This window comes from Odontesthes bonariensis, chromosome 6, assembly GCF_027942865.1.
Source record: "Odontesthes bonariensis isolate fOdoBon6 chromosome 6, fOdoBon6.hap1, whole genome shotgun sequence".
NCBI lineage: Eukaryota > Metazoa > Chordata > Actinopteri > Atheriniformes > Atherinopsidae > Odontesthes > Odontesthes bonariensis.
In genome coordinates, this window is record NC_134511.1 from 4,619,817 (window position 1) to 4,632,437 (window position 12,621).

The following is a 12,621-nucleotide window of genomic DNA, read 5'->3' on the forward strand; positions in this document are numbered from 1 at the left end:
CGGCAGCAGCTGCAGGATGTTTAAGAAAGAAATAGAAAAAAAATAACTGGGTTAAGGCTGCAGCGTAAGATAACATGACATCAACGTCATGTTTTCACTTGATGAAGATACAAGAAGGACAATTATTATATGAATATGAACAAGAGGGTGCAACGCAGGGCAGGAATGAATGAATTCCTAAAGTTCAGCCGTTGGACAAATATTTCTGAAGTCACAGTGAAGAGACATAAACGCTGTTCATTTTCTGCACACATTCTATTCAAATAACAATTTGAAGAAACCAAATTGAAGACGTAAAAGGTTCTGTGCACTTCTGTAACGCTTACGAAACATAAAACCTGATTAAACTTGTCGCCCATGCGCAGCTTAGCGCTCACTGTGGCTGGCCTGGGTCTGTGTTTGCATTAGAATTATCATTTTGTTTAAATCGTTCCAGGATTTCACTGCAAAAACAAGCAGGCTGCAGATTTAACCCCTCACAACAAATAGTTTAGTAAAACATGATTAATTAAACCATCTGATCCTGTTAAGAATTCTGTCCTAAGAACAATCTTCAAATCGTGCATTTTTCCTGGATTTTTTGGGGTTTTCTGGTTTTTGTCTCTGTTCTGTTTTCTTGTTTAGTCACTCGGGGTTTTTGTAGTCTTCAGTTGTGTGTCATGCTTACACTGGAAAAAAATCAAAGTCTTACCAAGTATATTTGTCTCATTTCTTGTCAAAATATCTCATTACACTTAATATAAGACACAACTGCCTAACAAGTTCTATTTCAGCCAGATATAGGGACTTGTTTGAAGACAATACATCTGGAATATCTTGTTAAATGAAAAAGTCTTGAAAACAAATTGTTTTGAGTCACATATCACATGAAACAAGCTTTTGTTTTTTTACATTTGAAGAGGTTTTTAAGCTAATTTCAAGATCACTTTTATCTCAAAAGTCCTAAATATCACATCTTATTTCAAGAAATCTTGACAAGCCAATTTTCACTAGTTCCATTGGCAGATTTTTCTGCTTATTTCAAGCAAAAACGTCTTTTATTTGTTGTTTTTTTACTTATTTTTGGAGGGGCATTTTTTCCAGTGTACATTCACGCTTGCCTTTGTTATTTACTTGGGTCAGTAGTCTTGTCTTGGTATTTTGGGGGGCTTTTTATGCCTTTATTGGATAGGACAGTGGAGAGAGACAGGAAGCAGGGGGCAACAACATGCAGCAAAGGGCCGTCCGATGCGGGACTCGAACCGGACCAGCTGCAGTGAGGACTATAGCCTCTTGTACATGGGGCGCCTGCTCAACCCACTACGCCACGGACCACCCCGTCTTGGTTTGATTTCTTGTTTCACATTCTCACTTGAATCAGTTCCACACACTCTAATGTGTTCATTCTCCTCAGCTGCATCCATTCACAAATCGTTTCCCCCACAGTATTTAAGCTCCCTGTGTTCCCTCGGTGCTCGCTGTCGTTTCACCCCGTGGTTTGTCTGCATTGCTTCACAATCACGTAGAGATGCACCGATACCACGTTTTTTTAAAACCGAGTACAAGTACAAGTACTTACCTTTTAGTACTTGCTGATATCGAGTACCGATATGAGTACTATTTATTATTTTTTTTAAATAATTTTATTGCCTTCTTGTGATTTTATGTAGCTGTAAAGCACTTTGAATTACCTTGTGTATGAATTGTGCTCTACGAATGAAATTGCCTTGCCTTACTAATCAAGGCCATAACAGTTCTTACAATTAAACACGTTTTTTTTTCTTTAGGCATATTCAACCCAAATACAACTTTGCATTTTAGTAATATAAAACTGCTCTTAGTGCAACATATTGTTTTAACTTTGCAGGGAAATTAAGCTCCTGTCACACTGGTATGGGTTCATCCCTACAATCACGGTTATAGTCTGATTTTTGTTAGTTCTTAGGGTTTTGTTTTCTCAGTTTAGTATAAAAGTGTTTCCCTGTTCTATTTCTTCTCAGATCTAAGTCTGTGTTTGGATCCTCTCACCACTAGTATCCGCTCTGACAGGCAGAGGTGGGTGGTAACGAGTTACATTTACTTGAGGATGTTTTTGAAAACATTATACTTCTAGGAGTAATTTTAAATCTCTATACTTTTTACTTTAACCTGAGTAGATGTGTGCAGCAGAAACTGTCCTCTTACTCCGCTACATTAGGCTACAATGAGCTGGTTACTTTTCTTCTTACCTCTTTGGTATTCTACGCCTCATTATTTTTATCCCCCCGCGTACGCCTCATTTTAATGTTTTATTCTGACAGAGAGAGAGACTTCCGCCAAAGGCTCTACCACCTGACTGTGTTCCACCAATCAGACGCAGCCGTGCAGTCTGGTCACGTGACCGTACTCAATCTCAGCGGCGGGACGGGTTAGCTTTAGCATTAGCAGTCGTAGCAAACAAAGAAAGAAACAGATGAAAAATGTCAGAACCAACGGTGGGAAATGAAGACGCAGACGAGGCCTCATACTGAAAGCATGTTTACCTTACAAAGAGTGAGAAACAGCAGCTACATTATGTGTCTTCTGTGTCAACCAAAACAAACGCACATTTCAGCAGAAACTCAACATCTAACTTGAGGAAACATGCAGCGGTAAGTTTCCTAAACTCGTTTTTTCCTCCCATGGATAGGTGAATGTTTTTTTTTTAGGTTACATATGGGTTACATGTGTTTTAAACATTTCCTAAGTCTCTTTTATTTTTTATTGAAGTACTTGAATTTATCTGGATTAAAATTTAAGCTATTTTGTAATTAATTAATTAATTTTAATTAATTTTACCACTTGGATGAACTCTAATTTGCCTAAAGATGATTATTTAGTATTTTTGTCTGTCTGATTGAATGCTTGTGTTAACAAATAAATCAGACGTTACTCAACAGTTACTCAGTACTTGAATAGTTTTTTCTCCAAGCACTTTTTTACTCTTACTCAAGTAATTATTTTAATAAAAATAATAATAATAATAATAATAATAAGAGCTTCAACCATGTCCCGGGGGAGGTGGGGGACATTGAGCCCGAATGGGACATGTTCCGTGCCTCCATTGTTGAGGTGGCCGACCGGAGCTGTGGCCGTAAGGTGGTCGGTGCCTGTCGTGGCGGCAATCCCCGAACCCCCTGGTGGACATCAGTGGTGAGGGAAGCCGTCAAGCTGAAGAAGGAGTCCTATCGGGCCTTTTTGGCCAGTGGGACTCTAGGAGCAGCTGATGGGTACCGACAGGCCCAGCGGAACGCGGCCTCGGCGGTTGCTGAGGCAAAAACTCGGGCTTGGGAGGAGTTCGGGGAGGCCATGGAGAACGACTTCCGGACGGCCTCGAAGAGATCCTGGTCCACCATCCGGCGGCTCAGCGGGGGAAAGCGGTGCACCGTCAACACCGTGTATGGTGAGGGCGGGGCTCTGCTGACCTCAACTAGGGACGTCGTGAGTCGGTGGGGGGAATACTTCGAGGGCCTCCTCAATCCTACCCACACGCCTTCCGATGAGGAAGCAGAGTTGGGGGGCTCGGACGTGGGGCCTCCCATTTCTGGGGCTGAGGTTGCCGAGGTGATTAAAAAACTCCTCGGTGGCAAGGCCCCGGGGGTGGATGAGGTCCGTCCTGAGTTCCTCAAAGCTCTGGATGTTGTAGGGCTGTCTTGGTTTGTTGACTTTTACTTGAGTCATATTATTCTGAAGTAACAGTACTTTTACTTGAGTACAATTTTTGGCTAGTCTACCCACCTCTGATGACAGGTAAATCAAAACCGAAATATTGAATGGACAAAGGTAAACCTGGATTGTTCTCGATGGGATGTGCAATATTAAAGCCCAGAGTGTCAGCCACTGCTAATTCTGTGTGTAAAACAAAAAATCTGAATACCTGAAACATAAATAAGAGCGTCTGGAATAAAAAGAAACATAAAAAGAAAAACTGCAATGCATTTAAAATGAAATTACTTCCACATTTAACGCAAAGTTTTGACATGGCAGAAGGTTTTTATGTTGATCCATTTCATTCCAAAATGCTTTTGCTCGTAGATTTGATTCAGTATTCGCTACTTAACATTCTGCAGCTTTTCACTGAGGATTTAGAGTTGCCATGCAGGCTCTGAGTGTGCTGAGATGGGAGAGTTCAGGGTTCATTGTACCCCACAGTTCACCAAATAGGGAACCCAACAATTTCATGACAAAAAGCATCGCACAAGCATTAAAGATATGACTTTGCAAAGGCTTACAGACAATCGCTGTAATATATTATCCTATTCAGCCATCTCAGCTAAAATTAATGTTTTTATGTCTGTATATTTTCAATCTTTGCAGTCTTGAAAAATCCATTTTTTTTATAAATACACATTCACATGGAATGTGCCACATTCAATCTTCTTCTTTAGTACAATCTATCGCCTCCGAGAGAAGCTGACATTTCAATAACTGAAGTGCTGTTAATATCTTTTCTTTTTTATATTTGCTGCTTTTGTAGCACTGCTAACCCTGAAGCCCTGTGCATGGAAGTGGTGAAAGGGCTCACAAACTCTGGGCTTGTCACCACTGTGGTGGGGAATAAGCTGAGGCACACGAGCATTTAACCGTGTGTGATGGGTGGCGTTTGATGCTTTGACGCATCCTTGTTGGGTGCATGTACTGCAGTGAGCTACAGGAGGGTGAAAGAAAGATCGAGTGTGAATATATTTGAACATTGGTTTCTTATCTAAGCTGCTAACAAAGATTTATTCAGGTAAGTTACATAAATGAAGTTATTTTTAAATGAAAACTTTGAATTGAATTAAGGCTGGGCGAGTTAACTCGTTAATTATTTAACGCTGATAAATATTTTATCGCGCATTATTGCAGTTTAACAAAAAAAAAAGGAAATTATTTTTTGGGGCTTTTGTGCCTTTAATGGATAGGAAAGTTCAGGAAGAGAGGAAGCAGGGGGCAGAGAGAGGGGGAACGACACGCAGCACAGGGCCGTCCGAAGTGGGACTCGAACCGGGGCCAGCTGCAGCGAGGACTATAGCCTCTGTACATGGGGCGCCTGTTTATTATTATTATTATTTTATTTTATTATTAGCTTTCAGTCGCTCTGCTCCCCAACTCTGGAACTCACTCCCACCAGACATCCGCAACATTGACTCTTTACCCCTCTTCAAATCAAAACTCAAAACCATCTGTTTCAAGCTGCATTCTCCCTCTAGCCTCTTTTTAACTTGTGTTCTTTTATTTATTGTTTTTAATGTGTTGTAAAGTGTCCTTGAGTGTTGAGAAAGGCACTTTTAAAAAACAATTAAATGTATTATTATTATTTATTTATTATTATTTATTTATTTATTTATTATTTATTTCATTATTGTAAAAGTCTGTGGCTCACAGGCTTTTATTTTGTAAAAGTATGTTGCTGTCTGCTGAGGAACCGGAAAAGAAAGTAATCGGCGGATCCACCAAACCTGGAGAAGGGTACGGAACTTTTACTCGGCCATTTTCATTTTAAAGTTCTTCCAGACGGCGGAGTCGACAGAACCAAAGTCATCTGTAAACTCTGCCAAGTTGAATTGTCTTCTCAGCGTAGTAGTTCCAGTCTAAAATATCACTTAAAGGCAAAACACACAACTGATAGCAGCAAGTCATTCAAGGAAACAGACAGTGGAGCGAGGCTTCTACATAAAAACTACAGAAAGATGCTGATGTTAAAAGTGTGTTTGCACAACAAATGTTATGGCACTTTCATTCATATGGCAGCACATTTAAAATAAAACTAAATGCTAAAAGCTATAAGCTACTTTTGGATTCATTTTTGGATTTTGCGTACAAATGCGATTAATCGTGATTAATCAGGGAAATCATGTGATTAATTAGATTAAACATTTTAATAGTTGCCCAGCCCTACTTTATCAAAATAAAAAGTTTATTTTCTGTATTATTCAAAATGTCTTGATAAATGGAGAGAACTTTGGGTTCATGGTTGGAATATTTGGATTTTCTCTGACTGCCATCTATCAGTTGTTTTCGTGTTTTCTTTTGTTTGTTTGTTTCTGATTCATTTTTGGATTTTGCGTACAAATGCGATTAATTAGATTAGATATTTTAAGCGTTGCCCAGCCTAAATTTGAATATATTCACATTACACAGCTTTTTAACGTGTAGAACAGTTAAATATTTCTTCCTTTTTGGCAGAACCCTTCCCTCATTATTTCCTAATCAAACACTGATGTCATCGAGGACATCAGTAAACAAACAAATTTCAAACTTTCGAAGATCTTTAAAAAAAAGGCTTCGGCTCCTTTATTTCTCTTCACAAAAAGAGGCAGTCGGAGATTTCAAAACACGGTGTGCGATGTGACTTTGATCTATTCTCGCTCAAGGATAAAGATGCTTATAGTGTGTGAAGCACAGCCTTGGAGGAGTCCATGTTTCAGCACCACGGAGGAGAGAATCTGATGCCAGATCTATTTAGATTCCTTTGTGAACAGTGTTCATTGAATCACTCTGAAAGGGATCCTTATGGTATCATTTGCCCCCCATCATCTTTATAGTTGTAGTTTGGACTCCATCCATTTGAATTAGAACAGTATTCTCAGCCGTCCATCTTTTCTTTTGAACACAACTTGACTGTTATGTGTACTGTGGTGTAATAACCTAAAATAAAGGTGCTACCCCCTTCACCAGGACCTTTCTGGATAAATAGAGATGACATTTTCACAGTTTACTAATGAGACTTTACAAAGAAAATGATTGAGATTGTTGGGATCAAACATACCGTGATCCATCTGTACATTCATTCTTTCCTCCTGGCCCCCAGGAGATACGAATTATTGGTTAAAAAGTCGTTTAGTTTTACCAGACTTGCAGCCTTTTTTAGATCACCTAGCTAAGTACAATGATCATTAATAAGACCCATAACAGGCTACTCACCTCTTCTTTGAGAATTTGTCCACGTACATAGAGTACTAGGGATGCAATACGTTTGTCATTGCTTGAAGTGTTAAGTTTGTGCTTTTGTTTTGCTAATTTTATTTTTATTTTAAATCAATTTCTTTATTTTTTATATAGGCATACTTATTTTTTTGTTACTATTATTTATTTATTTTTTCTATTATCCTTATTTCTCTTGTATGTCCTACACGACTTGAAAAAAAAAAAAAAGTTGGTTAGTTTAAAAATGGTGTTAAAATTATCACGTCTTTTATCATCTCTTGCAAATCTGGCATCAGGCAGACTAACTACTTACCTTCTATTCTATTGGCATATTTTATAAACCCATCACCTTTTATTGAACACACCCATACAAACACATTTACAAGGCGTAAACTCATCTTTCAGTTTGAATGGGAATAAGATTAGAGAGCGCTATCCAAGCCAACATTTGTAACTTAAGTCGGGTTTTTTTGTATCTAAATGTCAAACAAAATATTAAAAAATGTTTCGTACCTGAAGCCACGACCTAAAAGAAATTAGCCAAACCTCACCACAGAGAAATAGGAACATTCTCTACCCTCTGATGTGCATCTGAGCAGCCTGGAACCCCACAGCACAATATATTTATGACTCTGATGCCTGCCGCCTGCCGACAGCCGCGCCTGTTACCGTGTTTACTGCTCGGTCTGCTCTTCGGTCTGCACGGTCTACACAGCAGGCAGTGATACGAAGGGAGAGAAAATAGGGCCAAGCGATTGTGAGGTCTGACTTTTTCCTGCAGAACGATTTTGTGATGCAAATGTATTACTCTTTTGAACGCATAATGTTTTGAGAAGCAAAACGCTTTATTTTTTAAACCCCAGCCAACTAGCCGGACTACCTTCATCAACACCAAAACTCGGCTGGAACTCTGCTCACAGGACGCAGCAGGGGGTAAGAAGATGTTCATAAATGATGTTGCTGATATGGGATGTCATACAGCTTCATGTCAAAAGAGGCGAACTGTCCCTTTAAGAAGGTCAAGCATGAGAACCTGTTATATAGATACAGTGACATTAACGGCCAAAACCAGTTCCTGTTAGACCCATTACTGCCGCTCGTGAAGCTGAAGCGTCCACTGCTGTGCAGGTACAGGTCTGCCCATTATTTATATATATATATGTGTATATATATATATATATATATATATATATATATATATATTCTGTTTCTTTTTTAGTGTTTATTTACTCATAAACAAAATGTGTACTTTAAATGGTTTCTTATATCTAGTCTGAATGAAGCTATGATGTGAAAAAAAGAACAAGTAATCCCAAAATTCATCAAATATTTTTTTTTAAATACCTGAAAGTACAGCTTCATATAGGAAATGGACTTTTGTAAGTGACCAATAAGTAAAAATAATTTAAAACCATGTAAAAACCTTGTAAATTCTAATCATAAATAATAATATTGTCACTATTATAAAGATTAATTCAGAGTAGAATATTATCGCAGTGTTAATACAGCCCAGCAGCCATGTTATAGTCACAGAGAACACGGTTATGTATGTGCGTACCTCAGCCAAAGGACTAAAGTGTCCTGACAACATGAAAAAGTGACACTTTTTGAGGAATATTTCTTCTTTACATAGTTAAGTAGTTGTGGCTTCTAACCCATGATTTTGGTTACAGGGTAAGTTTTCTCTTTAAAGACTCTGAAATAGAAGGAAAGTTTACCCCAGCCGATGACATAATAGAGCTTCATCCTGCGGTCCTCGCTGATGTTGACGGACACAACTTTGCTCCACAGAAGAAGACCCTCCACCAGCATCCAAGAGAAGGAGGCCATGAAGAAGAGGTGAAGCAGTGCGGTCACCAGGAAGCATGCTGCCTGCAGGATAAAGGGCGTACACACTAATCTGTGTGGTTGGGGTGCACATACATACGTGTACATACCACCAGTCGGAAATATTCACCTACTTTAGAAATATTATCTGTTAAATATTTACTTTATCATTCTGAAGACCTGTAATTAAGATGGCATCCTGGGAGGTTTGTATCAACACAGCATACCGACTGAAAAGGTGCAGCTTTAGAGCCAGCGTCTGGTTTGTCCCTTTCGGGCTACCGTAGTAGCATGTCGCTATAGAACATCCATTATTTAGGATTATTAGGGGTTCTACTTTTGGGTCCAACATGGCCCAACCCAGTCGACAGGGTAAAATATTGAATTTAAAGTATATAACAGCCACAGTTATGTAAAATTCCCAATGTTTCTGAACCAAAACAGCTTGGCCACATACCAAAATGATCCCTTAAAGATGCTTTTTCAAGCTTTTGCAAGCTTTTAAACAGAGCAGCAATAGCTACAAACGTATACAATATTCAGCGTCTATGACACTGATGGGACCACAGACCTCTCCTTAATGAAGCTCAACTCCAATTAGTCCCCACAGAAGTTAAATCGAGCCTTTTTCTTCTCTTTCTTTTGTAAGGAAACTAATCGGCTGAAGTTCCTGTTGATGTTCTTCAGGCCTGCAGTCCGCCCTTCCTCCTCCAGAGGCCATTGTTGCTCCTCTCTTCTGTGAACCTCCAGGAACCTCTGTTGGGGTAATCATCAGGGAATTTTGCCTCTCTCTGCCATCACACCGGCCTTATGTTTGCACCACGCTCGCTCTCCTTGTCATGTCCCTAAAACCTGGAAGGCTGTTTCAGCCAACAGATCCTCTACAGTAGGGCTCACTCACTAAACCCTCATCGACTGAACTGACGTGACAGCCGTAATGCTTTAGGGGGTAATTTTACGAGTTTCCAAATAGCTGAAAAGAGGTGATAGGACGGACCATCACAAAGGCACAGATTGCTTGGTATTATATATATATATATATATATATATATATATACACGTTTGTTCCTTTGCTTTTCTTATTTTTTTATTGATTTAATTTACCCCCCCAACACTACAGGTTTCAGACTGTTTGAAGCTGTCAGACTGATACTCTGTGATTTTTCTTTATTTTTTAAATGTATATATTAAATATTTAATATATATATACATGTATATTATATATTTATTTTTTTAATTTATATATATATATATATATATTTAATTTATATATATATATATACAATAATATTATTAAATATTAATATTATTATTATTGTTAAAATAATATAAAAAACCCTCCATTATGTATTTGAAAGCTGCCACTGCAGAACTTATGTCTATTTTGTCTATTTATCGCTTTCTGTTTGTGAAATCATTCACGTTTCATATTTGATCCTGTATACGTCTTTCAATAATTCCATCAAAGTATTTTTCATGTAAGAATCATGACATATAATCCTTTCTGTGTAAATCTCAGGCTGAAATTCTAAAACATGCACTTGTTATGAAGAGACTTGATTATTATATATACAGTATATAAAACCTCCAACTGTGCTAAATTACACTGAGTCTAAAGTCTCTGCAATTTTATAATTCTTTCATGCGATTGTTAAATTTATTTGTTGTGCTGTTAGCATTCCAGCTAACGTATTTCAGGTTAACTTGAATATGTAGACTCACCTCATTTTCAGATGCCCAGTCACTACACATCAACAGCAGCTCAGCAATGCCCAAAGCAACTATCAGGTTCTTATGGACCGTGGTGCGGTCTGACTTAGGCACACTGCAGACACACATAAGAACCAAACAGAATGCAGAGATGCATTTTTGTGAAGCTCTGACTGCAGTTTTCAGTATTTTGTAGTGATACTCACACACACACCTGCAGAGTTTTCAAAAATAAATTATTAATGTGAAGCTGGCAGGGTTTTGTGAAAGGCTTTTCACCTCCGAAGCTTTCAGAGAGCACTCTGTAATTTTTTGTGACTCACCCCACAGCAATGAAGAGGATGAAGGTGAAGAGGAGGCCACACAGAGACACTCCACAACCGATGAACGTCAGAACCTGCAGAGCTTTTTCGTTCTCTGGGCTCCTCTGGCACAGAAACACACACACAAAGAGCGCACGCTGTAAAAGCAGCTGCACACACTCCTGACGGAAGCCTATACACGGAGTAATTACTGGACTGGGAAATGTTACCTTAGCTTCATAAACCTGCAGCAGCAATGCAAAATTGGTGGTGTGGTTGCAGTAGCACACAGTGTATCCATAATGTTTGGACACTACCTCACAGCCTTTAGTATTCCACCATCCACCGGCCTCTGGACTAGTTGCATACGGAACAACACATATTTACAGATCTACATACAGCACTAGGTATGAAAATGTTTTGCATGTCACGGAATCCGTGTAATACAATTTAACAGAAAGGCTTCTCAAAAGTCCCCATTGCTACTTACGTGAGATCAAAATCCCAAAAGGCGCACACCGGATCGTGCACCGTGCCAACAGAATTCTATTGGAAAGCACAGGGTACGTGGTGAATAGGCTGCTAAACATAGAGAATAACTTTCAATTTCAAAGAGGGAAGGTGTCAACCTGTACTCTGTGCTGGAGCTGGAAGTGAACCGCCATGCTAACTGGCTGGTCATCCCCGAGCACCGTGGTGGATATAACAGAGGAGCCCAGGACGGTGCCCAGATACCTGGTTGTAGCAAAAATATATACATCATATCAGTCATGTCAGTCACAAAAATGACAGAATATGTAGAAAATGTTGTGCCCACAAATATATACAGATATATAAAGGGGTGCACATAAGATTTTTGGTCTTGTTGTTGCTTGGTCCTCATATTTTAAATACATTTTTTCCTTAACCCACCTCAGTGGAGGAACAAAATAGAGGGATCCGTGGATCATGTGACGTGTACTTTAATTTCAACTGAAAATGAAGAGAAGTAACACAACAAAACGTCTGTTCTTTAAACAATTGTAATTTTCTGATAACATGACTGTGTTTCTGGGTCCTGACTAAGTCTGTTTTCACTATCAGTTGCTTGAACTACTTTCTGGTTCTCTCTGCTATCGGTATGCTTATTAAATCAAATCAAATCAAATCAAACTTTATTTATAAAGCGCTTTTCATACATTAAAAATGTAGCACAAAGTGCTATACATGTTTAAAAGCAGCTACCATCCCACCCTGCCCCACCCTAGCACATACACACAAACAGACATATGCACACACACACACATATATATATACATAAATAAATAAAATAAAATAAAATAAAATGAAATAAAATTAATTATAAGCTGGATGACTTGAGTTTTATTACTAAAAACAAACTTAATTGTTAAGTTCTCTTAATTGTTTTGGGTAGATAACGCTGTACAGAACTATTCTGACGGAGTGACTTGAACGCTCGCGCGCTGCTGTGGATCAGATTAGCAGAAACAAAATGGCGCTGGCTCGAAGAAGACGTAAACCTAACGTGTCTCCTCATTGATCCACAGGTAAAAACACTCCCTAAACTCACTCGTTTAAGCTCACATAAAGAGGAATGACTGAGAAACTACTTTTCTCCGTGTTAGGACGACTGTGACGGACATATACATATTGTTTTGGCGCGTAGTTAATTGTGTGTCTCTTTAAAACAACCGGCATGCTAGTTAGCGTGCCTCATGCGGTAAAGCTAGGTTGTAAATGTAATGTAATGATCTCATAATGATAATTTGAGATGTGTAGCTGTGTTTTCATGTTGCTAAAATGTGTTATGTGTAGAAATGAGTTCATCATAAACTCTAGAGAGTGGCGTTTGTACTCTTTATATATTTATATTGTT

General features: G+C 38.7%; 1 protein-coding gene across 3 annotated transcripts in view; it reads right to left on the reverse strand.

Moving 5' to 3' along the window:
- Positions 1–12,621, reverse strand: part of adgrd2 (adhesion G protein-coupled receptor D2) — a 70,685-nt gene that overhangs the window by 35,182 nt on the left and 22,882 nt on the right. For 2 of the 3 annotated variants that reach the window (XM_075467146.1, XM_075467147.1), the window contains exons 11-15: positions 11,375–11,480; positions 11,236–11,291; positions 10,767–11,102; positions 10,456–10,558; positions 8,625–8,778 (exon numbers count right to left, since the gene is read on the reverse strand). In XM_075467146.1, the coding sequence (XP_075323261.1) occupies positions 8,625–8,778; positions 10,456–10,558; positions 10,767–11,102; positions 11,236–11,291; positions 11,375–11,480 (755 nt within the window). The remainder of the gene's footprint in view (positions 1–8,624; positions 8,779–10,455; positions 10,559–10,766; positions 11,103–11,235; positions 11,292–11,374; positions 11,481–12,621) is intronic. The other variant, XM_075467148.1, reaches the window with a different exon arrangement.